The 25,115-nt window shown below is 43.2% G+C and overlaps 2 protein-coding genes across 4 annotated transcripts in view; one reads left to right on the top strand and one right to left on the bottom strand.

Annotated features, from left to right (window-relative positions):
- Window positions 1–15,877, bottom strand: part of C7H6orf52 (chromosome 7 C6orf52 homolog) — a 72,302-nt gene extending 56,425 nt beyond the window's left edge. For all 3 annotated transcript variants that reach the window (XR_003910494.1, XM_029943720.1, XM_029943719.1), the window contains exons 1-2: window positions 15,764–15,877; window positions 15,385–15,527 (exon numbers count right to left, since the gene is read on the bottom strand). Coding sequence is in view for 2 of the 3 variants with exons in the window: in XM_029943720.1 (XP_029799580.1) it covers window positions 15,385–15,455 (71 nt within the window). In the remaining variant the exon portion in view is untranslated. The remainder of the gene's footprint in view (window positions 1–15,384; window positions 15,528–15,763) is intronic.
- On the top strand, window positions 2,003–14,921 carry PAK1IP1 (PAK1 interacting protein 1). The gene is made up of 11 exons (XM_029943716.1): window positions 2,003–2,616; window positions 3,025–3,286; window positions 5,537–5,702; window positions 8,981–9,101; window positions 9,177–9,251; window positions 9,765–9,817; window positions 10,192–10,337; window positions 10,429–10,526; window positions 12,732–12,831; window positions 14,037–14,160; window positions 14,309–14,921. The coding sequence occupies exons 2-11, from the start codon at window positions 3,203–3,205 to the stop codon at window positions 14,524–14,526; spliced, it is 1,185 nt and encodes a 394-aa protein (XP_029799576.1). The 5' UTR covers window positions 2,003–2,616; window positions 3,025–3,202; the 3' UTR covers window positions 14,527–14,921.
- Window positions 15,878–25,115: the final 9,238 nt, after the last annotated feature.

Below are 25,115 nucleotides of genomic sequence, written 5' to 3'. Positions count from 1 at the left end.
TATTCCCACGAAGCAAATTGATACCAGGGCAGACAATTGGCCAGTATCCAGGGGGAAGCAGCCCACACTCTCAGCTTCTATGTGCAAAGGAGACCAAAGTCCTCTGGGAATATGCACATGTACCTCTGTAGTCCTAAAAGTTAAGACTTGCTACCTGCCACAGAGAGAAGGGGGGTGGCGGTGATAATGAGCAGAAATATGAGGCTCTCATATTTTTTTAAATGTTTTTTTACTTATATTTGAGAGACAGAGACAGCACGATCAGGGGAGGGTCAGAGAGAGAAGGATGTACAGAATCAGAAGCAGGCTCCAGGCTGAGCTGGCAGCACAGAGCCTGATGCGGGGCTCAAACCCACGAACCGTGGGATCATGACCTGAGCTGAAGCCAGACACTCAACCGACTGAGCCACCCAGGTGCCCCAAGGCTCTCATATTTTTAACATGGCTGATTTCTCTCTGCTGAATCCTGCTATTTATTTTATTATTTAAGAAAAATTTCTTTACTGTTTATTTTTGAGAGACAGAGACAGAGCACAAGCAGGGAAGGGGCAGAGAGAGAGGGAGACACAGAATGTGAAGCAGGCTCCAGGCTTAGAGCTGTCAGTACAGAGCCTGATGTGGGGCTCAAACCCACAAACTGCGGGATCATGACCTGAGCTGAAGTTGGACACTCAACTGACTGAGCCACCCAGGAGCCTGCTTTTTAGTGCAGTATGTCCACCTTACCACTCTCCTCACCAAAAAAAAAAAAAAAAAACCTGGCTGTTTTTCCTTTAGCAAACCAAACAAAACCAGGCACTCAATAAATATTTGTTGAATGAATGAATAAATCAATACATGGCTCAAGCATAAAAAGCTTTTTGATCAATAATTTAAAAGCAAAACAAAACAAAAAAACCCACCCTGTTGTGCTCTAGTGTCAATGAACCCTTAACGGTTGGTTGTTTCTTGGCAACTGCAGTTTTCACAAGAATGAGATTAAATGGTTTTTTGCAATCCTGCGTTTGGAAAGAGAACAGGAGGTTTGCAGGAAGCATGCTTAGTTTGAATCTAGTCTAACAAGTATGTAATTTTGTATTGTTTTTCTCATGACAGTGAAAAACTGCTTTTTCCTTCTTTGTTAAAGAGAAAGTTTGAGCCCAAGGACATGTAAAAAGTAGCAGCACTATAGGTCTACTGCTCCTTAGCTGTGTGGTTTTGGAAGAGTTACTTTTCTAGACCTATTTCACATTTATAACCTCAGACTGGATTAGTGCATTTTAACTTGAGAGGCACTAATTCTTTTGAAAACGGATTGAAATTTTTCCCATGCTCTCCTTCAAAAATGTACAGATACAGGAGCGCCTGGGTGGCTCAGTCGGTTGACCGACTGACCTTGGCTCAGGTCATGATCTCATGGTTTGTGGGTTCGAGCCCTGCGTCGGGCTCTGTGCTGACAGCTCAGAGCCTAGAGCCTGGAGCCTGCTTTGGATTCTGTGTCTCCCTCTCTCTCTCTGACCCTCCTCTGCTCACGCTGTCTTTCTCTGGATCTCAAAAATAAATAAAAAACATTAAAAAAATGTACAGATACAATTGAGGATATCATTTCAAGGGCTGTTAAGCCCTCAAAACTTATCCGTAAACTCCCCTAGATTGGGATCACCTGGATAAATGCTAGGGTCTTCTGAGCTCTAGAATTGGTTCCAGTAATTTCTAACAGTTTTCAAGATAAAATATGAGACTTCAAAGAAATGTCCTGTTCACTCTGGGATGTCTCATGCCCAGCTGACATCCACTGCATGAATTCACACACCTCTAACTTTGGTGAGTCTCTGGTGGATACAGCCAAAAAGCAGTAAATAGGAAGATAGTAAAATAACTTGACTTTCTTTTTTTTAACGTAAAGAAGACAACCAGCATGTAGTGAAGGAATTAGTATAAAACAGCGAATGGCTACAGGTGTTCCCGAGACTGAGTGTTGGTTTGACTACAGCATTTTCAGGGTCTGAGGAGGGCGTACATGGGGGGTTGCCAAAGTGTGAAGACAAAGCCTTCCTTACGCTGCAATGACACCCAAATTAAAGAGTAATAATTTCTACATGACCCAAGCCAGCAGCAATCAAAACGAACAGAGTTAGACACGTAGTTGATAGTTCCGAATACCGGACAACACGTTCTTGAAAAAAGAAAAAAAAACCGGTCAACGTGCCACAGGATCAGCACTAAAACAGTGATTTGACGAATTGACACCGAGGGCGCCATCCCAGTTCCTGTTTGATAAATCCACCTGCTGTGCCGCGTGTGAGACTAATTATGACGCTCCAGGATTTACTCCGATTTGTGCAAAGCTGTCGTGTCTAACAGACCTCTGAATCTCCACACATGAAAATTTCAAAAGCTAATTAAGGCGTTCTTTGATTTCATGCACGTTTCACTTGGCCCCTGAATTGGGGAGATGGTCAAAGTCAAATGGGAGATTTTCTTTTGGAACATTCACCTCCGATGACTGCGCCCTTCGTCCTCAAGCAGCCCGTCTTTTCACCCTTCAAGTGAGGCGTCCTCCTCCCTCCCCAGGATGTGCGGCGACGTTGGCCAATGTGACCCCAGTCAGACAAGCCAATCAAGCTGGAAGAAAAGGTACGCGGCCTTTAGAAACCGCTAATCATGAATGCCGACCCCCTCTCTGCTCTGTTACGAAAGAACGTGAGAGACAAAGGCTTGTTTATGCTTCCAGTTTAAAAAGGAAACCCAATTCCTTCCTGTTCCCCGTCTGACAGCTCACAGCACAGAGGACGCCGTACCAAAGGGGCGACACTGCCGGGAGCCCCGCCCAAGCTGGGGAGGCCCAGCCCAGCCCAGCCCAGCCCAGCCCCTCTTCGTGACGTCACGGAAACGAGGCGCTTCCGCAGAGGATGTCCCGCCCCATTCCCTTTTAGACCCGCCTACCTCACAGCCATCTAGAATATGCCTGCTTGCCCCCAACATTTTTCTCCTCGCCGTGAGACTTTTCTCATGTAACATCCTTTCTTTTTCTCCTTTTGAAAGTTCCGCGTGATCTTCGAGCGCTGAAACCGCTCCCACGGAGGCAGGCGCCCTAAAGGCAGCCCTGCGTTCATGACGTAATTTGAGCGCCGACGCAGGAAGGACCCCATTTCCTCTGGCATCCGCTTTTGTCACTCCTTCAGCTGAGCGGCGCAGGTTGAAGGGGCACGTGCGCTGCTGAATGGAGCTGGTGGCAGGTTGTTACGAACAGGTCCTTTTTGGATTCGCTGTCCGCCCAGAGCCGGCTGCAAGTGGCGACCACGAGGTAAGCGTGCGCCTCGGGAGGGACCGTGGGGGGGGGCGCGGGACGGTCTGGTCGGGTTCCCACGCGGCCGTGGAGAGCATATCACCACAGGTAAACACACTGATCTCCTAGGGATTAATTGAGGAGTTAAACTCAGACGTATAATGTAGCTTTTTAAAACTTAGTTAGGCATTTCGTAAAGCGAGATCGTGTTTGTTGGCTTTAGGAGACATTCCGGCCACGGTGCAGGAAGGAAGCTGGCACATGAGTCCGTTGACAGCCAGCGTATGCGTTCGGGATTTAATCAAAGAACAGTTCTTTCTTTTACTGAGTTTTTGTCCTGGAATTTTACAGAATATTAGATCAGGGTCAGGATAAACCCCTCATTTTCTTTTTGGACACTGACCATGGGGCCATTAATTGGTAGTGGAGGTGCAAAGAAGCCGAAGGAATGGATCCAGCGCCTAGAGAGCTTGCCGACGTAAGAAGGGGAAAGGAGACAAATGCATGGAGAAAATTACAACAAAATAGAAGTATTTTTACTGGATGAGTGAGCAGAAAGGTTAAGTACATTGCCATTAGTCAAGCAGATGGTTAGGGCATATCCAGGGCTGGAAATTAGATCTCTTTCTTACCTTTTAACCCAGTAGTACTTTTCCCGAAGCAAATCTAAGTATCTCTTAGAAACCTGTTCCTTTCCGCACTTCTTTATGAAGAAGTCAAGGTGTCAGTCTTGAATTAACCAAAAAACCGGAAGTATATAACTTGAATAATTACTCTTTTTGTTGTTTCTACATGGTTGTTAATAACCATGGTTTTGGCTGGAAGGTGACATCTCTCAAATCTTAAAGATGATGCTATTGATTGTGTTCTCTTTGTAATAAAGTCTCTACTTCATTCCAGACACGTAGTAATCTTCACAGCAGCCTCTGAGTCAGATATAGGCATCCCTGTTTTAACAGATGAGGAGCCTGAAGTTGAGATAGGTTAAGTGACCTGCTCAGAGCCACACAACTAATATTGGGAGACCTGGGACTCAAGTCCCCAGGGGTCTCTGAAACATGAAACTCTTACACTGTATACTGCTGCTTCTAAACCTGGACAGACAATAGTTCAGATAATCAACATTCCTTCCGTAAAGTGCACAAAGGTTGTCTTTGAATGATGGTCATAGCAGCCCCTCAGGAATAAGGTGCCTTTATTACCCTTGGTCCTGATTGGCATCTTGGTCCTGACTGACAGAAGGACTGTCTGATGCTGTAGTTATTTAGAGGTTAATTTTCAGTAACATGCCTTAAGTATGTTCAAAGAAGTCAGATGGATTTTTTTCTTTCATGATTTGATTTTTTAATACTCCTTTTTTTTTTTTAATGTTTATTTTTAGAAGGAGAGAGTGTGTGTGCGCGCAGGCACAATTAGAGCAAGGCAGAAAGACAGGGAGACACAGAATCTGAAGCAGGCTCCAGGCTCTGAGCTGTCAGCACAGAGCCCGATGTGGGGCTTTAACCCACGACCTGTGAGATATGACCTGAGCCAAAGTCAGATGCTTAACCAACTGAGCCACCCAGGTGGCCCTGATTTGCTAATACTTCCTGATACATCTCCTTCAATTTCGGGTGTATGTATTCAGCTGTCAGTCATTCCTTGCACTCAACCAGTTTCACTTAATTCTGTGCAAAAGTTGTACATCCATAAGCGTAGAATTCTTGAGACCTCATCATTGGTCATTCTCTCGGGCTTATTTTGGTACTAATGGAAACTTAGTTTTTATTTTGTTTATTTTTCTCTATAAGGCTTGTCATTTATATTCATCTCTGTGTGATATCATATTTGCTTACGGTTTATCTTTCCCACAGGGATGGCAGTTCCATTAGAATAAAGACTTCTTTTTTTCACTGTTACATATTAACTGTCTAAAATTGTGCCAAGCACATAGTAGTCATTTAGTGCTTGAACAAATAAATTCAGATCAAATCTGAACACTTGAATGAACAAATAGTGTGCAAGTCTCACATATAAGTAAATATATTAAGGAGTTAGGGATTGGAATAGGCCCTTAAAGTAGTGATACCAAGCAGCCTTCCTGTCTCCTTGCTGCCTGCCTTATTTAATCTCAGGTTCTTTGTGTTTTTTTTTTCTTAATCTGCTATCAGTGCATAGTTTTTTTCTCAACTTGTAAGTATCCACTGGTAGTTTCCATGTATTGTGGACCACTTACATGTTTCTGGAGAACTGTGATGTGATTGTGACATTGTGTGTTTTACTCTTCAGCAAAAATGGACTTCTGTGGCTGACTTCACTCACCATGCCCACACTGCCTCCTTGTCAGCAGTGGCTGTAAATAGTCGTTTTGTAGTCACTGGGAGCAAAGATGAAACAATCCACATATATGACATGAAAAAGAAGGTAGACCATGGGGCTCTGGTGCATCACAACGGTAAGAAAGTCACGTTCTTTAAGATAATGTTGAGGCGTCATTACTTGACTATTTGACTTCAGTTAACAGTTCATTAAGTGTCTATTATGTAGCAGATTCTGTGCTAGGAAATACAGAAATGAAAAAACTGTGTTTTTGTTTTTGAATTCTTCACAGTCCATCTTGGGAGACAGAAGGGAGGCACTTAACTCAGTCCAGGGGGAATGGGAGGAAGCAGAAAGTTCCCTAAAATGACATCTGACCGAGAAATGCCAGTTGTTAGCCAGGTGAAGTGTTCAAGGTGGGCGCAGGGGCATTCTGGGGCGAGCAGCAAGTGCACGGTAGCAGCCTCATGTTGATGGTCAACTTGACTGAGGGAACACCACGTACCCGGCAGTTTGCCAACAGGGTACAGTTGCATCTTCAGTTCCTGGAAGTCAAGACCGAGATTTAAAGACATTTGGGGACTTGCCCATAGTCACAGAACAATGGAACTAGAACTCAGACCTAGGTCTGGAGCCCCTGTCTTTAACCACTGGGTGCATGGGGACCTGTAAGCAAGTCGGTATTACGAGGTTAAAACGGAGGTTGGAGTGTTTGGGGAATTAGGCCAGGTCCTTGGTGGTCCTTGAGGAGAAGTTAGGGATTGAATGGGAGGGAGGGGCAGTGTGGGCTTGAGGAAAGTTCTGGCACCTGGCATATGAGAGAGATGCTGACCGAGACAGGACTAGTGCGAGTCTGCCCGATTGAAGTTGGAGGCTGTGGATCCGGTATCATCTGTTTGCACTAAGCTCCAGGCATTTTTGTGGGGAGCAGAAAGGTAGTCGGCACGCGCAATAGAAGGATTGATTTACACAGGGTTTTGGTGGAAGAATAGGTTGTCAGTGTAGAGAAAATGGGGGGTTAATGAGGGCCTGCAGATCTTTGAAGTAAAAAAGTGGGTGGAGAGTGACTGACGGGGCAAGAAAGAGCTGGTGCAAGGGGAGGTGGCAGGCAGGGAGGGGTTCCTCGGGGGTTGTCATGTGGAGCGGCTCCAGGTGGTAACTTGTCCCGGCTGTAGGTGGGAGGGACTGGCCTAGAGAGGAGGCTGAGGTCACTGCAGTTGAGGTCAGGGCCTGGTGGTTCTCAGGTCATGCTTCACCGATGGTGAAGTTGTCCAGGATAGTGGTAGGATTTAGGAATAGGAGACTAAATAGGTGTGTTTTTTTCCATTATTGAACATTTTTATTGTGTTTTCCCAAGGGACAGACAGTGAGATTTCACACATGTTCCAGGAGAAGGGAAATGGAAAGGGAAGAACTCAAAATAGTAGAATATGTTAGTTGTGTAGTTTGGGGAAACGCTGCTAAGGTTGTTGATTTCCTGCAATTAAAGGGAGGTGAGACAGCCACGCATTGGTGTCTGGCAGTAAATTTGGAGTGTTCGTTGTCCTTCTCAGATGGTCCTTAGGTACTTTGACAAGTTTTTGCTTTTCAGCAGAGGCTAGACTTTGCGTGAGCTCAACATACATTCCTTTTCCATTCTGTCTCCTAATCCCAGTTCATACAAGAAAGTCGTCTCTCCCTTGGGCGTGGAGGAAATAAGTTAACCAGATCTGGCCTGCCTCAAGGCCTTGGTGCAGGTTTCGCACAAGAAGGCGGGGACTGACTGAGGAGTTTGGAAGGGATGAAGTACGGTTCCTAACTTCCTTCCTGCTTGTGTGACTGCTGTTCATCTAAGCGCTGGTGATAGAGGAGGTCTTTACCAAGGTGGGATAGGAAGGAGGAAAATGGGCTAAAGACTCCCGCTTTGCTAGGTTGTCTGTACGTATCTCATCAAAGATCCTTTGCTTGTTCCGTGTAAAGGACAATGTAAAGGACTGACCAGGAGGTGGCAGGTGAACAGCCGTGACCCAAGGGCTCGTACTCTTATTCTGAAAAGGACAGAATTGTAAATAGTTGGGCTTTGTGGCCATATGCTCTCTGTTTTGATTGCTCAGCTCTGTTGCTGCAGTGCAAAAAACAGCCATAGACGTTTGGGAACTGAGCAGGCAAGTCTGTTCCAGTAAAAGTGCATTTATCCAAACAGGCCACCAGCCGGATTTGACTTAGAGACAGGAGTGTGTTGACCACTGGGCTGTAGGGAAGGTAAGCTGAGTGACACAAGTTTTACAGCATAGAGAGTTCTCCTGAAGGTCAGTGTATCGTTATGCATTGTCCATATATGTGGACTGTTTCGGGGGGTCAGAAGAATGCTGGGCTCCTCTACACTTTGCCTCCTTCCAGCGAGGTTAATATTTGAGGGTATTGAACATGTGCGTATCTCAATACCAAGAGCTCTAGGAGAGATTCATGGGAGATTAAGGTTTTAATTTGGGCAGAGGGAGTGGAGTGTTTGTGAAGAAGTTGAAAAGCTGTAGGAAAATTTTGTGAACCATTTATATAATTTATAATAGTGGAACAATTTATAAAATTGTTTTAATAAATTCTTTGTTTCTTAAGATTAAAAAAAATTAGTTCATTAAATGTATTTTATTTTTAAGTTATCTCTAAACCCAACCTGGGGCTCGAACTTACAGCCCTGAGATCAAGTCATATGCTCTACTGACTGAGCCAACCAGGTTCTCCTCTAATACGTTTTTATGACAGTGAATGAGAACTGTGTAGAAATCAAGTAGAAGACAGCTCTGTAGTGATAAGAATTGGATTGTGGATGACTGGGTAGCTAATTGACTATTTAGGAAATAATAGTCATTCCTCTCTTCTTTTTCAGTAAAGGAGGGGGGTGCCTGGGTGGCATCCAACTCTTGATTTCAGCTCAGGTCACTATCCCAGGGTTATGGGATCCAGCCACATTGAGCGTGGAGCCTGCTGAGATTCTCTCTCTGCCCCTCTCCCCCACTTGTGTTCTCACTCTCTGGAAAGGAAGGAAGGAAGGGAGAGAGAGAGGGAAAGAAGGGAAGAAGGCATGTGGCTGTAAGTCTTGGTTTGTTCCCCAGATTAGCTGGTTTACTGGTTGGTTTTGTTTAACTTCTTTTGCTTAAACACCCTACCCAGCCATCCCCAAATTTGTGATTGTGGACACATAGAGCAAGTAAGTGAACTGATTAACTGAAGTCCGAAGTTCTGCTGAAAGTATTTGCATAGCCTTGAAATTGTGTGTTCTGATATGAAAAGAATGAATTTCTTCATCTAAGACTTGAAGGTATACTTCAGTAATACGAGGACATTAGATTTTTACTCAACCACAGCCGAGCCTTCAAACCAGAAATGGAGTGTGCATTCAAAATACTGAGTTTGTCTCTTTTGGTTTTTCCACAGGCACAATAACTTGCCTGAAATTCCATGGCAACAGGCACTTAATCAGTGGGGCTGAAGATGGGCTCATTTGTGTCTGGGATGCAAAGAAATGGGAGTGCCTGAAGTCCATTAAGGCTCACAAGTGAGTCCAGCCCCTTCCCACCGGCGGTCTCCAGGTGCCAGTCAGGTTGGGGGCTAACTGTTGGTTTCCTTTCAGAGGGCATGTGACCTTCCTTTCTGTTCACCCATCCGGCAAGTTGGCCCTGTCTGTGGGTACAGACAGGACGTTAAGGTAAGTCGTTAATGCCGAGAGCATCTTGTCTCACGTGTGGTCTTTGTTCTCCGGGTACCTTCAGGGTACTTTTTACTACAGTAATTAGATACATTTCTGTCTTGTCTCATGGCTGTCAGCTACTTAAAGATACTGCAGTCCAAGGAAAGCTGAAAGCTACTGAACCTTCTCACAATGGTAGAGAAAATGACAGGCTCTGTGTTCAGACATACACGTTACATCCCAGTCATTCTGAGTTGTGAGGCGAAGAGGAGGAGGGTCCTAGAAAGAAATGTTTTAAGAGGCAAAACATTTTGAAAATAATATGAAACATTTTAAATAGGTGAAAGGGGTATGGGAATGGATGTGTTAGTCTTGCTCGATGGTAAATATTTCCAGTGCTGTTACAAGAAACATGACCATTCCAAATCGCTGCATCTGCAGTAAATTGTCGTTTGAGTGTGTGTTCACCATGCTTGCCTTCACACCTAGTAAAAAAGTTACCATGCCATCAGTGAGCTTCCTGTTTTGCAGAACATGGAATCTTGTGGAAGGAAGATCAGCATTTATAAAAAATATAAAACAAAGTGAGTACTTTCACTTGGAATGTTTTTTATATAACTTGATGGGATATGAATACACACACACACATTCTTGTGTGCATGCATGTTATTTCCCCTGCATGGTGGCAGTGACCTCCAGGAGCAGTGCTTTGGGTTACTTTTCCCATTTTAGATTGGGATTCTTGTTGTGGCTGTGTCACCTACCAGCTCACTGACCTTTAATCCTTTGAACCCAGTTTATTTTCTAAAACTTGCAAAATATGTATCAAAAATTCTTTATGAAGGTTAAATACAACAGTGGGTGTGAAATGTATGGTATAGCTATTTGCTATTTTTATTATTACTCTGATCATTTCTTTTGTTTATGAAATGAGAAAACTTTTCTTTTTAACTTGCAGATGCTCACATAGTGGAATGGTCCCCAAGAGGAGAGAAATACGTGGTTGTTATACTGAATAAAATAGATGTCTACCAGCTGGACACTGCATCTGTGAGCGGCACCGTCACAAATGAGAAGAGAGTATCTTCGGTTACGTTTCTTTCAGTAAGTGAGGAGCCGTCCGGGGTGGAATCTTAGTGTGTTTGGTGATGGTTAGAATTATTGATGACATTCTGGATATTTTTCTTTCTTCTAGGAGTCTGTCCTTGCAGTGGCTGGAGATGAGGAAGTTGTAAGGTTTTTTGACTGTGATTCACTAACACGTCTCTGTGAATTTAAAGCTCATGATAACAGGTGTGTTTTGTTGTTGTTTTGTTTTGCCAATCTCTAGGTGTGTGTGTGTGTATGTAAGTGTGGGGCCTTCAGTAAATGTCCCGTATGCGGTAGTTTCATGAGTGGGGTACATTCCTACAGAGATAGACATTCCTACATATATATGATTTCTGGAATCTGAGAGGCTGGTAGAAATGTTGCCTTGGCCTTAGTGCAAAAGTGGGGACGTTGTCATCAGGACTGGTGATTTGCACAAGATGTTTTTCCGATGACAGTAGACCTGGGGCCTAAGATCAGCCATATTTGAAGAGGAACCAAAAAAAAAAAAACCAAACAGAAAAACAACAGCCTTGAGCTTTGCCAGGATCTCTGTTGTCCTTTTACTTTATCCCTCTTTTCCACTTCTCCATTTGCATATTACTAGTTTTTCCTGCAGGAGAAACATGTGAGACTAATGTCTTCTGTTTTGTGCCAGTCTTCTTGCCTCTTACTGCTCCCTGTATTTCTAGGGGTAGACACTGACGTTCAGAGCAAACAACTCAGTGACTTGGCCAAGGTCACCCCACCATTGGGTGATGGGGCTGGGATCCAAACCCAGTTCTGTCTGCCTCTGCTTTTTCTACAATTTTGGAAAAGGTGATAATGCACGGTTATGCTTTAATGTGCTTCATTTACTTGTCCTTTTATGTCTTAAGTAAGTCCTAGTTTTTATTTTCCAAATAACATTTTTTAAGGAGTCTCCTGTGAATACTTTAAATACTGCAGTCAGGGTATAGGCCCTGGTTTCCCCCTGCATTGGGAAGTGTTCCTTCAAGGCCATTTCAAATGTACTACTAACACTAGTACACTTAAGATTACACTTGGGTATTTGGCTGTTCTTTCAGCTAGCAAGTACTCACTGAGCAGCCCTTAAGGACTGCGCGAAGTGTTTACCGGGGAACAGAACACAAGGGCTTGCATTCAGTGGCTCTAGTAGTAGAGCTTCAGACAGGTGATCAACAAGGAAGCAGGGAATTAGAACAGGAAGGAGTAGAAAGGTGTCCTTTAAGATTAACCGAGGTAACTTGCACAGTTTGTTCCAGAAGGGAGGGGGTTGGACTTGAGGGATAAAAGGAAGCTGTTTCTAAAAAGATGAGAGACTGCATGCATAGTGGAGGGAGGAGAGAGCTGGATGTGTTTTAGCAACAGATGGAAGATCTGTGTGACCGGATCAGGGTGAGCCAAATGGCACATGGCCTTGTGGACTGGTGAAGGAAGAGTTTAGATTTTATCTAAGGGCCTTTGTAGATTTTTGTTTCTTTCTTACTATGAAAAAATGTAAAGGTCACTAGACCAGTTTAAGGAAGCAGCCCCCATAGACCCACCACCCAGCTTCAGCAGTTGTCAGTTATGGCTATGGCCAGACTTTATATATACCCCCAGCCCCTTCCTCCTGTGTTATTTAAAAAAAAAATTTTTTTTCTTTAATGTCTATCTATTTTAGAAAGAGAGACAGAGTAGAAGTTGGAGAGGGGCAGAGAGAGAGGGAGACACAGAATCCAAAGCAGTCTCCAGGCTCAGCTATCAGCACAGAGCCCGATGTGGGGCTTGAATCCATGAGCCATAGGTCATGGCCTGAGCCGAAGTCGGATGCTTAACCGACTGAGCCTCTGAGGTGCCTTTCTGTGATATTTTAAAAAAGATCCTTGTTTAGGATTTTAAGACTGGGAGTAACATGATATGATTAATAATTTAGAACAAAAATTGTTAGCCGAAATGGAAGCAGAGAGACCAGTGAGACTCCTTGGTAATCCAGAGGAGCAGTGGTAGTGGCTTAGACTAGGGTGGTGGCGCTGGAGCGGGGAGAGGTGGGTGCGTAGGGGGAAGCCGTGGATCGTCTCTGCTGTCTTACTTGTCTGTTCACACTGAACTTGGAGTCTCCTGAGGTGAAGGACTTCGTATTTTTATTTCATTTATGATAACCAAATTACCTATGGTTATCATGGTCATCTTTTCAACTTCTTAAGATACGGTTAACAATCCATTTTATCTTAGAATTTAGACCCTGAAAATGGCGCACTGACTTATGGGGATATGAAGCATTGTTCTATTTTAGCACTGTTCCTTGAGCGGTTTGGAAGCCTTTGAAACATTGAAAAACCAAGAGACTGTGTGCATAGAAGCTTTACAACGGTATCGTACTTTCTGGAAGAAAGGTTTCTTTATGGTGTTAATATTTCGTTCTAGGATAAAGGACATGTTCAGTTTTGAAATTCCAGAGCATCACGTTATTGTTACAGCGTCAAGTGATGGCTTCATCAAAATGTGGAAGCTTAAGGAGGATAAGGTCGGTGTCTTAGCACAGTGCGAGGATACGCTTTAATGCAAGGCTTACTGTCAGTACTGTCAGGAGTTAAGTGGGGTGATACTTTTCAAAGGTCATAAGGCAGCGATCTTTCAAAAAAATGAAAATCTCTTCCATGCATGACTGATACTCATAGTTATGTTTTTCTTATGTTCTTTATTTATTTTTGAGAGACAGAGAGAGACAGCATGAGCAGGGGAGAATCAGAGAAAGGGAGACAGAATCTGAAGCAGGCTCCAGGCTCTGAGCTGTCAGCACAGAGCCCGACGCGGGGCTCGAACCCACGAACCGTGAAATCATGACCTGAGCGGAAGTCAGATGCTCAACCGACTGAGCCACCCAGACGCCCCAGATACTCCTACTTTTAAAGTTAGGGTTCCAGGAGGTACCGCGGGGGTTGGTTTCGTGCGTCTGAGCTGACAGGATACCACAACTTTTGCTTTTCCAGTCAGAGAAGCACCACTTTCTTCTCTTTTGTGTGTATGTTTATTGTTCTCTATAAGGTTTTGCCAGATAAAAATACTGCGACTGCTGGGGTGCCTCATAGGATTCTTGATCTTAGGGTTGTGAGTTCAAGCCCCGTGTTGGGTGTGGAGCCTATTTAAAAAAAGCCATTACCAAAAATTTGAAAGTTACTGATCAATTATCTAACAACAGTTTTGAACCAGATAAGTAGGAAATTAAATCCCTTCAGTGGCCTCAAGCCTTACAGATTCTCTTGTTTTTACTTGTTTTACTTGGTTCTGTTATAAACACATTCCACAAATGTGGTTTGCAAGTGTCTGCTTTGTGCAGGGTTCTTTTTTAAAACCTAATAATGAACAAGATATAGTCCTTTTCCTTAGTGAATTTACAATTCCTGAATATTCACAAACATGTTCTGTGAATGACATAGTCAATCCAAATATGAATCAAGATAATGGATCTCTTCCAAACAGTATCTTTGATTCTCAAGAACATATAGTAAGTTTTAAATTAAGTTCACTTGAGGGGCGCCTGGCTGACTCAGTTGGTAGAGCATGTGACTCTTGGTCTGGGGGTTGTAAGTTTGAGCCCTACATTGGGTGTAGAGATTACTTAAAAAATAAAATAAAATCTTTGAAAAAAAGTTAAGTTCACTTGATTACGGAAAAAGAAAAGTATTTAAAATTCCCTTATGTTATGAGTTCTTCTTTCTTCTGTTTTAGAGAGTTCCTCCATCTTTACTCTGTGAAGTAAAAACCAATGCCAGGCTGACGTGCCTTGGCGTGTGGCTAGACAGAGCCACAGACACCAAAGAAAGCCTTCCTCCCGCTGCAGAGCCTTCTCTTGGTAAGTGAGAGTGATCATTTTTTAAACATCTGCTAGCTCTTGAATTGTTGAGGTGGAGGAGATTCAGATTGCTTCACTTCATTGTCAGCATGTGTTTATTTCAAGAGGGGAAAAGCATTCTTTAAATGCACTGTTTCTTGTGTTTTAGTAAGTAAAGAAGAATCCCAAATCAACAAAAAGGAAGCTGGCAATTTAGTGCAGGAAGAAGAAAGGCAATCCAAACCTAATATGAAGAAATGTGATTTAACTGATGACAGTAATAAGCCAACAAAAGGCAATAGTCTGGTGTCAACCAAGAAGAGGAAAACGGTAGAAATGTTGGAAAAAAAGAAGAGAAAAAAGAAGAAAATAGGAGTGATACAGTGAATCCCACATTTCTTCTATGAGGAAAACTTTTTAGGTGGAATCATTCTTTTCAGATGTGCCTCCCTCCCCTCTACAAGTGAAAGCTAGACCTTTCTTCTTTTGGAGAAAATGTACAGCTTAAAAAAGACACATTTAGGTGTTTTTATTTTATTTTTTTAAACAATGGTAAAACAATATTTGGTAGGCAGTGTATATATCATGGTGATATATGGTATGTTAATGTGTAATACATAATTTTTACCATTGTATAAAGCAAATAAAGATCTTTCTCAAAATATTTTAGTTTAAAATAACAGTTTTGAACACATTCTTTATCAGAGATGGATAAAAGTCATTTTTCAGATTTTCTCTAAATGGGAGAAGAATAATAAAACTGCCTTCCTTTGGCTTCTTCAGATGGTTCTAGTACTTTTAGTGTAGATTTTGATCCTTTTTGTAACCAAGGTATAAAAAGATTTTCATATTTTCATACCAGCAAGTATATATTAAGACCAACTGAAGACATGGACACACAAAATATATATGCATAAAGTATGCTTAAATTTAGGATTATGTGCCTAAGAAAGTTATTAGATTGCCAAACCTCGTTAAACTACTCTGTTTCCACGCTGTGGATGACAAGGTAATGGATGGTTTGGAAAATGACATCCGCACCCCCCCCCCCTCAGCCATCTGTTTCAGGCCAACCAAAATATTCACTTAGTTAATCTACTAAAGATAATCTTAAATTCAGCCTGTTAATTATAATCTTGTCATTTCTTTCTCTCCCCGTCCCCCCAGAAGATTCCTGGGTATTTTTTAAAAAACACATTAATAGAGGATTCATAGATAGGAATTAGCTGGCCAGACGTCAGATACCTGAGGCCGACAGGGGAATCCGTCCTGGTCAGGCAAATTGAGACAGCCTGCTCTTGGAATCGCCAGATCATCTGGAAGTCCTCTAGGAAGTGAGCCGAAGTCCGTGTCTGCCATTTCAGGCTCACTCTTTGTTAACTTCAGGCCTACAAACAAAGATGAATATAGATTTGGGTTTTTTGTTATGTTCTTGTTTAAATATTTAATATCATTTAGAACAGTTTGAGGTTTATAACAAAATGGAGACAGTACAGAGATGTCCCATGTACCCTGTCTCTGCACACAGCCACCCCGTTACCCACATCCCTCATGAGAATGGTACACTTTAGCACGGATGAGCCTACCACTGACATGTTAAAATCACCCTCAGTTCATGGCTTACCTTAGGGATCACTCTTGGTGGTGCACAGGGGATGGGTTTGGAAGAGTGACGTATTATAACCCGCAGGGTATTTCCCCTGTCCTGCAGCATCTCTCCCCCACCAACCTTCCACGATTGCTGATCTTTTTATTGCCTCCATAGTTTCACCGTTCTAGAATGGCACGGGCTTAGAATCCTACAGAACCTTTTCAGACTGGCTTCTTCCACTGAGGAATATGCATTTAAGTCTCCTCTGTGTCTTTTCATAGCTTGATAGCTCATTTCTTTTTAACGCTCGGTCGTATTCCATTGTATGTGCCACACATTACTATTCATTCACCTGCTGGAGGACATCTTGGTTACCTCCCAAGTTTTTGGCAATTATGAAGTTGCTATGAACGCCTGTGTGCAAGTTTTGGGGTAGATGTGTGTTCAACTCCTTTGGGTAAATATTAAGTAGTGTGATTGATGGGCTGCATGGTGAGGGTGTGTGAGAAACTGCCACACTGTCTTCCAAAGTAGCTGTACCATTTTTTAGTCTAGAACATTTGTCAGTGTCCTGGATCTTGGCCAGTCTTGTATGTGGTGGTATCTCATTATTCTAATTTGCATTTCCCTGAGGACATAAATGGAGCACCTTTTCCCAAAGTGTCAAGGTATTTGGCCTGCTTTTTTAATTAAATGGTTTTCTTACTATTGAGTTTTAAGATTTTTTTGTATTTTGGATAGCAGTCCTTTATCAGATGTGTCTTTGGCCAATATTTTTTTCCCTGTCAATGGCTTGTCTTCTCATTCTCTTGATAATATCTTTTGCAGAAGTTTTTAGTTTTAATGAAGTCTAGCTAGTCAGTTCTTTCTTCCAGGGGTCATTATTTTTGATGTATCTAAAAAGGCTTCACCATACCCAAATGTCATCTAAGTTTTCTCTTAAGTTTTTTTTTTTCTCTTAAGTTTTTTAATAGGAGTTTTATAGTTTTGCATTTTAAATTTAGGTCTGTGATCCATCCTGAGTTAATTTTTGTGAAAGGTGTTAACGGTCTGTGTCTAGATTTTATTTATTTATTTTTTTTTTTTTTGCATGTAGATGTTCAGTTGTTTGTTGAAGAGGCTTTTTGTTTTGTTGTATTGCCTCTGCTCCTTTGTCAAAGATCAGTTGATTGTACAGTTGACCCTTGGACAATGTGAGTTTGAACTTTATGGGTCCATTTACAGATTTTTTTCAGTAAATACAGTGTAGTATTGTAAATGCATTTTCTCTTACAATTTTCTTAACATTTTCTTTTCTCTAGCTTAATTGTAAGAATGCATATGTAATTCACATATAACATACAAAGTCTGTGTTAATCAGCTGTGTTATCAGAAAGGCTCTGGTCGGCAGTTGACTTTTAACTTTGAGAGGAGCCAAAAGTTAATATGCAGATTTTTTTGGCTTCATGGAAGGTCAGGGCCCGTAACTGCTGAAGAGACATCTGTATCTGCGGTAGTCTATTTCTGGGCTCTCTTTTCTGTTCTGTTGATCTACCTGTCTTCCCGCCCCCCGCCCCCCAATATCACAGTGCCTTGATTACAGTAGCATAGGAAGTCCTGAAGTTGGATAGCATCCGTTTTCCAATTTTGTCCTTCAATATTTAGTATTTAGACCATTTATATTTAAAGTAACTAATGAAAGTAAATATTGATATGATTGCCACTTAATTGTTTTCTAGTTGTTTCTTTAGTTCTGTGTTTCTTATCTTTCTTATGGTTTGATGGTTTTCTTTAGTGTTATGTTTGGGTGCCTTTCTCATTTGTGTGTGTGTGTGTGTGTGTATCTATTACGGATTTTTGGTTTGTGGTTACTATGGAGTTTCTAAATATTGATCTATATATACAGTTGTCTATTTTAAGCCATTAGTCACAAGTTCTAACATTCTAAAACACTGTATTTTTATGCCTTTTGCCCCCATTTAGGTTTTTGATGCCATAGTTTACATCTTTTATTTTGTGTATTCCTTTACTGTGGTTATAAGTTGATTTTACTGTTTTTTTTCTTTTAACCTTTTTTTTTAACTGGCTGATACTGTTTTTACTGTATATTTCCCCATACCAGTAAGATCTTTTTCATTCATATATTTTCTTTTTTAAAGGTGGTTTATTTTTGAGAGAGAGATGGAGTGTGAGCAGGGGAGGGGCAGAGAGAGAGGGAGACACAGAATCTGAAGCAGCTCCAGGCTCCCAGCTATCAGCACAGAGCCCGACGCGGGCCTCGAACTCAGGAACTGCGAGGTCATGCTCTGAGCCGTATTCGGACACTTAACCAACCAAGTCACCAGGTGCTCCTCATTCATGTTTTTTTTCTATTTCTAGTTATGGCCTTTTCTTTTCCACTTAAAACCCTTTCACATTTCTTGTAAAGCTGGTTTAGTGATGATGAACTCCCTTTAGCTTTTGGTTGTCTGGGAAACCCTTTATCTGTCTGTCAGTTCTAAGTGATAATCTTGCAGATAGAATATTCTTGTTCGTAGGTTTTTTTCTCCTTTCAGCACTTTGAATATGTAGTGCCACTCTCTCATGGCCTGCAAAGTCTCTGCTGAGAAATTACCTGATAGTCTTACGGGTTTTCTTTGTATGTGACTCTGTTGTTTCCTCTTGCTTTTAAGATTTTTGCTTTAGCTTTTGCCATTTTAATTATAGTATACCCTGGTATGGATCTCTTTGGTTCATCTTGTTTGGGACTCTCTGGGAGTCTTGTACTTTACCTGGTCAGTTCCGCGGGTCTTAGGGAAGTTTTCAGCCATTATCTTTTCACATAAGTTTCTGCCCCTTTCTCTTTAATGGAACCCCTATAACATGAATGTTAGTACAAGTGATATTGTCCCAGAGGTCCCTTAAACTTACTCTCATTTAAAAAAAAAATTATTTTTTTTTGCTGTTCTGACTGGCTGATTTCCAGTATTGTCTTCCAGATTGCTAATCTGTTTTTCTGTATCTTATAATGTGCTATTGATTTCATATAGTGTATTTTTCAGTTCTGTAATTGTAACCTTCAGTTCTGCGGCTTCTCTTCGGTTCTTCTTTATATTTCCTAACTCTTTGTTAAAGTTTTCACTGTGTTCCTCCATTCTTTCCCAAGTTCAGTGAGCATTTTTATGACCATTACTTCGAACTCTTTACTAGGTAAATTATCTCTGTTTCATGAGGGTTTTCCTCCTCTGGAGTTTTATCTTTTATTGAACGTTTTCTTCTGTCTCATTCTGTTCGACTTTGTGTTTGTTTCTGTGAATTGAGCAGAACAGCTACTTGTCCTGGTCTTGAAGAAGTGGATTTGTGTAGCGATGTCCCCTGTGTGGCTGCATGTCCCTGGTGGTTTGGGCTGGCCCGCTGGAGCAGGTGCAGGCCAGGGGTTCCCGGGGCGCTGTGTATCCCTGCCACCCTGGCAGGAAGGCTGGGGCTGGAGTGCACACAGACTGACTGGTACACAGTCAGGTACACAGCAGGGGTCCCGGAGTGTTCTGTGCTGGGGCTGGGGCTGGAGCCGTCCAAGTTCAAGGATCCTGGACCGCCCTGGCAGGTGGCGGAGCTGGCACCAGTGCTGGATGGGAGTGTCCCGCGCATGGCGCATGAGGTATCTGGGCATTCCTGGTGAGGTGCTGAGCTGCTGTGGGCCTAGCAGGCCGGCTGGAACACCTGGACCCTGCTCCCTCCGGTGCTATCCAGGTGGAGGGGAATGTAAACAATGGCTCTGGCTGGCACCTCCAGCCCCGGAGAATTCCAGCAGTTCTCTGCCCTTTGGTAGACACTCCAGGGGGTTAATAAATGGACTTCCTTCCCTTACAGTTTAGTTGCCTCTAAACTGCTGGGTTTTCACTGTGCCCGGGGTGGGGGGAGGATATGAGCAAATCTGTATGTGGGTTCCTCAGAGCTACTCCTCCCTACCGCAGCTACTGGCAGCTTGTCCCTTTGGTCCCATTGTTACCGTGTCTCTTTGCTTCTGCTTTTCTGTACCTGGTCCCTCTATTATTTGTTGTGCAGAAGCTATTCAAGCAGCCATTAGGTCTTCAGAAGTAATTCTCCATTTGTAGGTGTAGATTCGGCGTGTCCATTGGAGACGGTCGGTGCAGGGTCTTCCCACCCCACCACCTGGAACCACCACTCTCCTCCCTCACCTATTTTAAGTTGACTTAATAAACCATGTGATTCAGTCACGTTCGGGCAGTCTACGAGCCTGTCTGCTCAGTCACCTCTGCGTTACCTGATAGCATCCTCGGAGGCCTGTGGGCAGCAGCAGCGAGGAGCCGGTAAGGAGAGCGTGATGGAGCAGAGCTCTCGTGCCCTTACAGCCCTTGCGGCTGATCCAGCTCCTCAGGGGTTAATTCCCTTGAGTTAAGATGTTACTGCACCAACGTCCTTCAAGCTTCTTGAGTTGAGATGTTATTGTACAAATGTCCTTCACGCTCTGGCACGCTTATGATAACAATAAGAAGAAGGTGTAAAGTTCCCAGGAATATGGCACAACAGTAACCATGAAAACAAGATGTTTTGTCTAGAAAAAACCTCTTAGCCGTAGCTGTTTGTATAAAATCACTTGCATGTGAGAAATAAAGCGGCAATATGGGCACCGCTCCTGTTGTCCCTCCCATCCCATCCTTTGACTCTCTCTTCTTTTCCTCATTCCCTTGCCCTCGCGTCCCTGCGTCTGTGCACCCACACGCACACTACAGAGGCCATTGCATTTGACAACAGTTTGTACAAAAAAACCACATTTATTTGGGGGGTCATGTTCACTTCGTCTCTTTTTTCCATCTAGAAATAGTCTGCACGTAGTCTTGGCCACCCGCGTGTTGCATTATCTACTTTGAGACTTGTGTATGAGCGGATTCTCCTCACTGATCCACTCTTTCCCAATTCAGAACGCGCCATGTCACCTATCCCCGCCCCTCCTCCGTTCAACTAGTCGTGTGCTGAGTGTTCACCTGTGTCAGGCACTACCCTAGATTCTGGGTGCTGAAAGGAAAGGTGTGATCCCAACCTACAGGACGAAAGTTGGTAAATAATTCCATGTTCTGTGAACCAGGCTAACTCTGTCTTGGACAGATCTGCCCTGAGGACTCCTGTACCCTGAAGCCTTTTTGAGCATCCCTCCCTTCTTTCCTTGTGTTTAACCACTCCCTGAAGTATACACTGGGTGCATAACATCCTCCATCTGCCCTCGCAATATGACTGACACCTACCTATTCTTTTTTTTTAAGTTTATTTTTTATTATCATTATTATCTTTAATGTTCATTTATTTTTTTGAGAGAGACAGAGTGTAAGTTGGGGAGGGGCAGAGGGAGAAAGGGAGACACAGGATCTGAAGCAGGCTCCATGCTCTGAGCTACCTGTCAGCACAGAGCCTGACGCGGGGCTCAAACTCACGAACTGTGAGATCATGACCTGAACTGAAGTCGGCCGCTTAATCAACTGAGTTACCCAGGTGCCCCTAAGTTTACTTATTTTAAGAGAGAGAGTGTGCAAGCAGGGAAGGTCAGAGAGAGAGAGAATCCCAAGCAGGTTCTGCAGGGTCAGCGCAGAGACCAGTGTGGGGCTTGAGTCCACAAACTGTGAGGTCATGACCTGAGCCTAAATCAAGAGTTGGATGCTTAACCAACTGAGCCACCCAGGCACCTGGTTTTTTAAACTTTAAATCCAAGTTAGTTAACATACAGTAGAATAATGGTTTCAGGGGTGGAAGTTAGTGATTCATCACTTACAGTAACACGCAGTGTGCACAGCAAGTGCCCTTCTTATGCCCATCGCCCATTTAGCCCATCCTTCCAACATCCTCCAGCATCCCTGTTCTCTGTATTTAAGAGTCCTTATGGTTTGCCTCCCTCTCTGTTTTTATTTCTTCCTTCCCTTCTGTGTAAGTGAAATAAGTCAGAAAAAGGCAAAGATATGATTTCACTCATATGTGGAATTTAAGAAACATACCTATTCTTTAACATCCTCCTTGCAGGATTTTTTTTCTTTTTTTTACCTCAGTGTCCAGGGTTCATTGTTTCACCACTTCGAAGAATGAAGAGGTGGTCACAAAATAAAATGAGCAGCAGGCCAAAGTTTATTAGAGTATAAAAGATTAAAAAGTAAGAATATGGGGTGCCTGGGCGGCTCAGGTCATGATCTCACTGTGAGTTTGAGGTCCACGTCAGGCTCTGGGCTGATAGCTCTGAGCCGGGAGCCTGCTTCAGATTCTGTGTCTCCCTTTCCCTCTGCCTGTCAAAAATAAATAAAAGTTAAAAAAATTTAAGAAGTGAGAATAGTATGAAATGTCTCTTTACAGAGTGGGGGCACTCAAAGGTGAATGCCCACAACAGTAGGCAAGGGTCTTTGTTTTGTAATTCTGGTCAGCCCTCCATTCCCTTCCCCGTGGTTCCTTCTTAGGTCCTACCCTTACGGATTTGATAACTCTAGGTGTTGGATTGACCATTCCTGTTTGGCTCAATTCCATTGTACAAGGGGTGGTCTGTGGCCATATCATTCCTTGCGGGTCATACGTTTTGTGGTCTACCACTGATAGGTCTTTTGTCAAATTCCTGAGGGGAGTCTGAGGGGCAGGAGGTGACATCTGTTACATTCTTAAGAGGAACCTTACGCCCAAGGGAGTTTGCTGTGGTCAGATGCTCCCAGCATTGTTCCAAAATATGTTTTTCCCCACCCAGGGACCTCCGTCCTCACCTTTCCCTCTCTGCCTACTGAATCCTATCTTTTCCTATCATACTCCTGCCCCCGGCACTATGAAAGCAGGTCTTAGGGGAAGTGGGATCCAAGAGACCTACTTGTGGCAGCCAAAGAAACATTCTGTCCATAAGTCCCCTATTTAGGGCCGTTTCTTGTCAGGCTAGATTTGTTGGCCTTTTTCTTTGGTCTAACAGCTCCTTTGGTCTTTGAAGGTCTTTTTGAACACACCTCCCTTTCACAGAACACCTGTAATGGCCTGGGATTGTCAGGGGCAGCGTGACTGAGGACTTTAATAAAAAATGAGATTTGAGTTTTTAGACAAGGCTAAAACGGCATTTCTGGCAGAGGAAATGGGGTGTTGTCTCAGCTAAGAGAGACTTAGCTGTGACACAAAAAGCTACTCTGGCTATTCGAAATGTCAACAGAGGCCACGGGGCTGGAGTTCTAACAAAGACACAGGTGCGTCTGACAGAAGAGAACCAGAGCTCAGAAAGGGAGAGGGTGCAGTCGGGGCCATCTCTCCGTCTTGTCTCCGACTCTGCATGTTGTCTTCATGCTTCTCTCTGCAGACCAGCCTCTCTTACTCCACATCTGTTCTTTCATTCAGCACATGCTTATTGAGCATCCGTTGTGTGCCGGCCACTCTCAAGTGCTGCATAAACATCCTTCTCAAGGAACTTATGTGTTAGGGGCGGGGGGACGATTGTACCATCAGTAAGGTATATAGCGTGCTATGTATGGAGGTGAGTGCCATGGAGAAAAGTAAGCCGTGGAGGGAACAGCGGACGCATTGCAGTTTTAAACCAGGTGAGCCAGGAAGGCCTCACTGAGCAGATGACCTTTGAATAAAGACAAAGGAGATGAGGAAGTGAGCTGGGAGATGATCCGGGGAGGAGTTCTGGGCAGATGATCTGGAACGTGCAGGTGCTCAGAAGTGGGAACAAGGAGTCTGGGGCAGCGTGAGCAAAGGGAGCGATGACAGAGCTGCCAAGGGCCAGGAATTAGGTGTTTAGGATTTTGCAAGCCGTTGCATGAGAAAGGGGGCCATTGGAGGGATTTGAGCATATGGATGACACAGTTGACTTGTAACAGGAGTGTTCTAGTTCTGTATTGAGAACAGATTAAAGGAGTTAGGGCAGCCCTGCCATTTATTAAGGCCATTAGATAACCCCTTTCTCCTCTTGTGTTTAAAACCAAGAGATATTAACAGTCTCTAGTCCAAGGGTTAATGTGAGGATTAAATGAGTTCATCTATGTAATGTCTGGCTTATAATTAGCATATTGCTTTTTTTTTTCTGATACTATGGCTCTAATAAATGAGGTCCCAGAAACATGTGGCAGACAGGGTGGGTTGAGAACACAGGCAATATTTTTTCATAATCTCAGCAATTTCTTGGAGAAAGGTTTTATTAAATGGGTGATGTTGCTCTTCAAAGCTACAACATACATCCTGAAGACCTAGAAACTGGTATTGTGAATCCTCAATAAACGTTAGTTGAAACACTGCAACCAGCAATTTTTTTTTTTTTGACCTTTCTGTTTTGGGATTTTTATGTGTAAAGTACTACATACGAGGGTCCAAAAATGATGAAATAATGCTGAAACTGAGGCACTGCTCCTTCTTACCGGTCTTTACTTCTCTGGTTATGTGTGTTTCTACATTTGTATGTCTACCAGACACGGTATGAAAGAAACAAATGGGGCGCCTGGGCGGCTCAGTCAGCCGAGCGTCCAACTTCAGCTCAGGTCATGATCTCACGGTTCACGGGTTCAAGCCCCGCACTGGGCTCTGTGCTGACCACTAGCTCAGAGCCTGGAGCCTGCTTCAGATTCTGTCTCTTTCTCTCTCTGCCCCTCCCCTGTTCCTTCTCTGACTCTGTCTCTCAAAAATAAATAAATGTAAAAAAAATTTTTTTAATAAAAAAGAAACAAACAGAAACAACCTACTGAGAGGCACCTGGGTGGCTCAGCTGGTTGAGTATCTGACTTCAACTTGGGTCATGATCTCACAATTTGGGAGTTCAAGCCACACCCGAACAGCTGTGCTGACAGATCAGCGATTGGAGCTTGCTTTGGATTCTGTGTCTCCCTATCTCTCTGCCTCTACCCAGCTCAGACTCTGTCTGTCTCTGTCTGTCTGTCTGTCTCTCTCTCTCTCTCTCTCTCTCTCTCTCTTCTGTCTCTTAAATATAAACATTAAAAAAAAACAAACCCCAAACCAACCTATAGAGAAGTTCCAGTGACCACAGATTAAAAACTTTTCCTTCACACAATCTTGGTCACACTCCATTGACACATTTGTGGTTCTGGGTTCCAGTAATTAATCCAATGGGTTGCTAGCTGAAAACTGAGCTATCTCCTAAAATATGTTAATGCCAACTAGAAACATTACTGAACACAAATCATTGATTTGGTTTACTCTGTAACTAACTAAAACAGAGCAGGGACCCAATTTATTTTACAATAAATTTTGGGACTATACACACAAATGCTGTGTGATATGGTTGAGAAATGACACAGAGGGAATATAACATAAAGTTAAGGGTGTAGGTTTTGAAAGACCTTACTTCGAATAACGGCTCTATCGAGTACTATGATCATAGGCAATTAACTTAATCCTCTGGGGTCAATTTCTTTAAGACTAAAGGACAGGGTTAAGATCATGGTGGTTATAA

This window comes from Suricata suricatta, chromosome 7 (assembly GCF_006229205.1).
Source record: "Suricata suricatta isolate VVHF042 chromosome 7, meerkat_22Aug2017_6uvM2_HiC, whole genome shotgun sequence".
NCBI lineage: Eukaryota > Metazoa > Chordata > Mammalia > Carnivora > Herpestidae > Suricata > Suricata suricatta.
The sequence above is the reverse complement of the archived record's forward strand: the minus strand, read 5'-3'. Positions and strand labels throughout refer to the sequence as shown.